Raw genomic sequence first — 6,000 nt, forward strand, 5'->3', positions numbered from 1 at the left:
AAATCATTAAAGGGGTTGTCCCGCGGCAGCAAGTGGGTCTATACACTTCTGTATGGCCATATTAATGCACTTTGTAATGTACATTGTGCATTAATTATGAGCCATACAGAAGTTATAAAAAGTTTTTTACTTACCTGCTCCGTTGCTAGCGTCCTCGTTCCCATGGAGCCGACTAATTTTCGCCCTCCGATGGCCAAATTAGCCGCGCTTGCGCAGTCCGGGTCTTCTGCTCTCTTCAATGGAGCCGCTCGTGCAGAATGCCGGCTCCGTGTAGCTCCGCCCCGTCACGTGCCGATTCCAGCCAATCAGGAGGCTGGAATCGGCAATGGACCGCACAGAAGAGCTGCGGTCCACGGAGGGAGCAGACCCCGGCGGCCATCTTCAGCAGGTAAGTATGAAGACGCCGGACCGCCGGGATTCAGGTAAGCGCTGAGCGGTTTGTTTTTTTAACCCCTGCATCGGGGTTGTCTCGCGCCGAACGGGGGGGGTTAAAAAAAAACAAAACCCGTTTCGGCGCGGGACAACCCCTTTAAGGATAACAAATGTGAAAGTCAATTTCGGTGAACTTGACCAATAATCTAATGAGTTTTGAGTTAGTTCAACAGTCCTGATTGTTGGGGAAAAGCTAGATCAGGCAACATGGATTTTAACATGGCCAATCTTATGTTCTACCAAAAGATAAGGCAGAGATGTCTGTTCACGTCTACCCATTGGGATAAACATGTAAGCTCACCAGGCCAAGTGTACCTCAAAATGATCACCATCCGTTTCTAAATCAAGCATTAGAGATTTTTTATGGTCTTAACATACAGGGACTTGATACTTTTTGGTAGGCAGCTGCATTTGATGCTTCCACCCAATAAGCTGTCCCTGCTCACAGCCATATAAAAAGCAGTGACAGAAGCAGTCTTTTCTGAGACATCTAGTACTGGTCACCATGATCCTTTCTGTGCCATCACATGTGTGTAATCTATGAATAATTAGTATTACTATATTGCCTATAAAATTATTGGTATACCTACACTTGATGTGACAAAAGGAAATGTCAACTGTAAAAGTGAGGAATGGGTCTATTAATTAGCAAAACATCTGTGAAGGTATGTGGCTTAAGAAGGTGGTTCTAATCTTGGAAGAGTCCTCTGATTGTGTCTACAGCCAATTTAAGAGTGACCTCACAAGCTTGTTTGTTTCCTTTGGTACGTTAATCTGCTTTTTGTAAAGCAGCCCATCTAAATTTTGACAGGTCGGTATAATTGTGCCTAAATTCAGATGTGGTCCCCTCTTCACCCTGGTAATTACCAAAAGAAATGCTTCTATTCACAGTGGGAAGTCTTCACAGTGTACAAAGGATTACAAGGAATTAGTGAAGGTAGAGAGGGATGTAAGGTCTTCAGTCTTGACTAATTGCATTGATGTGGAATACTTCCAAGGAGAAATCATTCACCTTGGGCCTTGCCACTTATCCATCAATTCTTAGCAGCAAACAGATGGATTTGCAGCAGAACTACAAGCCCAAATTTGGTTGTTATTACAGAAGGTTTGAAGGATAAAGTTTGGTACCGTGTTAGCCAGTAGAATATAATATGATTGTTCTCAGTAAGATAAAATTTTGAAAATATGATACTTATTAATGACTAACAAAAAAGATGATGCTACAGCAAACTTTTGAACCTACTTACAGTTCTTCATCAGGCTTAAGAAAGTTTGGTATCATATTTGCCAGTAGAGCAAAATGTGATTGTTCTCAGTAGATATGCATGGAGAGGGCTGATCAATAAAGTATCGAGAGGCGGCCCCGACTAAGTGGATAATTATATATTATATTCTTCAGATCTATACTTCTATACCTGATAAGGAACCCTAAGTAGGTTTGAAAGCTTACTGTAACATCATCTCTTTTTGCTAGCCATTAAATGTATCATATCTACAAGATTACTTTGTTTTTCTTACTGAGAACAATTACAAACGGTTTCTCATGAATGGAGCTGTCGTCAAATCAATGATCATGTGATTTAGATGAAGGGTCATTTACACATAAAGACAATCTTTTAAACGATTGACAGTTCTAGTGATCATTTTGCATAAAGTGCTAATAGGCACTAATGTCCATTAGCACTTTATCAGCTTTATTTGCATGTAAATGAGTCTCCAGCAGCTGTTTCTAAATCCCAGCATATGGTCTAGACTTTGCACTCAGCTGCATTGTCTTCCCATGGGCTGCCAGCTGAATACAATGTAATCAGCTGCTCCTTTGGAGAACACAGCATGCGGTCCCTGCTATCTCTCTCCGGCTGAATGATGGATTTCATGCTCACCTAAAAATCATTGTTCAGCTGAAGAGTGACAGATGGAAGCATTTACATACAATGATTATCGCTTAAAAGCCATCTTTTGAATGAATTTTGAGCGATAATCGTTGCATGTAAATGGGGCTTTACTCTCTTCTAGTTTATGTGATGGATTTGTCTTCTTACTACTCAATGCTGAAATAAAGATAAAAAGAAGCATCTAAACAACTAAGTTCTGGGTTCAAAACCAACAAAGGGTATATAGTTTGTATATTCTCTCCGTGTTTGGTGGTTTCTTCCAGGGACTCCAATTTTCTCCTGGACTCCCAAATCATACTAATAGGTTACTAAGCCAGAAATTGAAACTTGACCTAGTATGTTTGAAGTTGAATTAGTGAAATTAGACTGCAAATTTAATTGTGGACAGGGACAATCTCTGTACAAGTCTGCAGATCATGATCGCCCCATCTAAGCAATAAGAAAAAAATAGGGCTTCCAATGTCAACTAATAAGTGGAGTAGAGCTTTGTATCTGAGTTTATATAGGCTCATGAATCAAGAATATTAATAGATTGTTGATACAATCCTGTCTGTTGAGGCAAAATGAAGTGGATTATTAACTACTGAAGATTTCTCCTGCAGTGGACTGAGTAGCAGCAGGTAGCCACGTATCAACTAGATATCAAGTCAGGCATTACAGTCTTAAGTAGTATACACACAGACTGCATCATCTGCCAAAAGAACCTAACCCAATTAGGATATTAAAACCAATACACAATATGTAATGCATTTATCGAGGCTTCCTCTACGAGAACATGCAGCTCTCATTGCTTCTATTTTAAGTCGGCTCACATGTCGAAGTTCAGTCTTTATGGTATTTTATAGGACTTATTTGTGGGTTGAATTTTGATATGACTATATTCTAGGCTTTTGTACTCTTATCATTGTTCCAGTATGGTTATCATACAGTCCCAATTCCAGTAGTTCCAATAATTCATACTGGCCAGATATTGAATGTGTCCCAGGTGAGTGGTTCATTCGAGGATTTAGAAAGCCATATTGCTTGATGTCAGCGACAGCTATTCTTCCTGATATCCCCACATGCATGCATGTATTTTCCATATGGAGAGGGGAGCAAACTGTTGCCTGACACCTTTGAAAACAAAGGACCAGGCCTACTGAAATTCAATATGCCCAATCCTTATTTTTACATGCTAAAAGAATAAATGTATAATCATTTTAAGAATGATGGAAACAGAATTGTAGATCATGAAATAGAATTCCCTCCGCTGGTAAAGAAGTCATAAGAGTAGATGCTGAAAAAGTTGGCCAAGTAATGATTGACCCAGAAGATATATTTCAGGACAGTAAAAACAAACTGAGTGCTCCGAGTAACATGGCCCTTCAATCTCTGTAATCTGAATTTCCTATTCACTGCAATGGGAGATTCTGACAATAGCGAAGACCTTAACTTAAGAGATGAAGGATGCTCTATGAATGGACTTGTCAGAAAATGTTTAAAAGATGAATCGTTCCTTTAACAAGTTAGTTTTGGTATATTCGTATTAGTATCAAAAGTTGTTTCAAAGCACAGCTTGGCATATTGTAATTTTAATGTTTTTTGTCTCCTTTCATGTTCTGATAGATCTATTTTTCAACTCTTCATACATATACAATTACACAGTAATACAAAAGGTAGCTTCTCTCTTTTGAAAGTGTCAAATCCAGATCAAAGTGCTGGACCTTGGAAATGATATAAAGGCTCCAATTAACTTATTCTAACATTTCACTCATAGTTGCTAGCCAATATTTGGGCTCATCTCAAAAGTTGGATGGGTAACAGGTAACCTAGCGTCTAAATATTCTAGTACAAGAACCAAGCTGATATTTACCCTGACAAGGTACTGTACACATTGTAAAGTTTTGCTTTGAGCATTTACCATTAAAAGGGTTTTCTAGGGTTTACTAACTATCGGTAAAATGACTGAGCACACACAAGTCCCTAACCACAGAAGCAGTCAATGTTTGTTAACATACAGATATAATACATCCACCAATATCCCATATGCCCTATTCATTGAGACAGCTGTAAGGCTGTGAAGCAGGTAAACCAACAATGCCCGTCCATACAACCTTTGCTACCACAATCACATACGTATCTGAATTTTAATACAGTGTTCGAGAAAGGTAGAGCGCTACACAAGGAAGAGATGTCAGACTACCATAAATTGTCACCATATATATATCAGTTACTTGCATGAACACTAATCAGTCATATGAACCTAATTATCTGTGCTTTTCTGATCAGTTATAGTATTATTAATGGGAGGGCTACGTAGGGGCCTCTATAAATGCATCCTTCTGCTAGAACCATGTCATACCTCTCCAAAGCCACCTTTTCCCAGCACTCTGAATTCATAAAAGTATTTGTGAGTGATCGGTTGCCTCTCAAAGGCTTTCCACTGGAGGAATCGATCATAGTAGATGCTGTTCTGGTAATCCTGGAATGGTGCCTCCTTCAGGTAATTATTTACCTCCTCCTTAACAAGCTCAATCAATGATGGGAGCTCATTGATCTGTGCCTGCTGGACTTTTGTGAAAAGATCTGCACTCAAGAAATGCAATGGAGTTTCAGCGTCTTTGAACCATTTGCTTACAAAGTTCTTTAACAATTGATCCTTGGTTGAGTCCTCTGCCAATTCCCAGTCAGCGATTTCCTCCTGAAAAGTTTGAACCTGCAGATACTCAGGCACTGTGGCTTGGAAGTCTTTGAATAGTCTCCGACCAATTGGTTGCTCTACACAGATACTTTGAAAGTCCAAGGCAATAGACTCTTTTATTTCATTGCGAGAACTGTCTTTGGAAGGTAGCGACAAACTCCTACGTCTCTTCTGCAATTCTCCCTCACTACCTTTTCTGGCCTGCAAGTAAGCGGTGTTAGCAATCAGATTATCTAGTCCTCCCATGTCACACATGGCTGCCCAGAGATTTAGCTATACTCTGCCTGCTGGGACAGAGGTCACAGGACCAATGGCTTCTCCCCTCTCTGCGTTCTTCTTCTCCTTTCTTCTCTCCACAGCAACTGTGACAAGAGGGTCCAGCTGCCAGAGTTAGCATTAAATACCACTGAGGGATTTTCATTAAGACCCTTTGCTTGTACCATTTGTGGAAAGTGACTGGTAAGAGGTTTCTCTACTGTAAGGAGCTTTTGGCATGCTATGTATAGCTGCTGATTACATGCAAGGAGTGTTACAATAGGCAGAGGGACATTAGCACATGTACAAGGGAGAGAAGGATGTGCAAAGCAGAAGTTGTAAAGTGGAAAATAATAAATTACCAAATCTTATACTACGTATTTCAGTTCTGAAATATTAGCTCTACAAGTCTGGAACTGCTGTGGATTATATCTTTTAAAGCCTATTAGATTTAATTTATAAGAATAGGAGGAATGACAAAGCTTTTTAGACCATATTTTATTAGCAAGCTTGTAGCCAAAAATAAGAATGGAATCCATTTGGCCAAAATTCGAAAATCTTCCCAGTTTCATAGAATTTGAAAAAAAAGTGCAAAACAAAAGACCGAAAAAACATAGATATGGGAGTAAATGTGTTTCAATACTACATATTAAAAGAGGTGGCTTTAAAGCAACACGGATTTAACACAACATGGAGTAAAAATACAGACCAGTTTAAAGAAGTCTGTAATACACTTTA

At 39.4% G+C, this 6,000-nt stretch overlaps 1 protein-coding gene across 1 annotated transcript in view; it reads right to left on the reverse strand.

Moving 5' to 3' along the window:
* Nucleotides 1-5,312, reverse strand: part of GRK7 (G protein-coupled receptor kinase 7) — a 28,448-nt gene extending 23,136 nt beyond the window's left edge. The window contains exon 1 of the mRNA XM_066589357.1: nucleotides 4,669-5,312. Coding sequence (XP_066445454.1) covers nucleotides 4,669-5,262 — 594 coding nt within the window. The 5' untranslated portion in view covers nucleotides 5,263-5,312. The remainder of the gene's footprint in view (nucleotides 1-4,668) is intronic.
* Nucleotides 5,313-6,000: the final 688 nt, after the last annotated feature.

The sequence above is a fragment of the Eleutherodactylus coqui genome, chromosome 1 (genome assembly GCF_035609145.1).
Source record: "Eleutherodactylus coqui strain aEleCoq1 chromosome 1, aEleCoq1.hap1, whole genome shotgun sequence".
Lineage (NCBI taxonomy): Eukaryota > Metazoa > Chordata > Amphibia > Anura > Eleutherodactylidae > Eleutherodactylus > Eleutherodactylus coqui.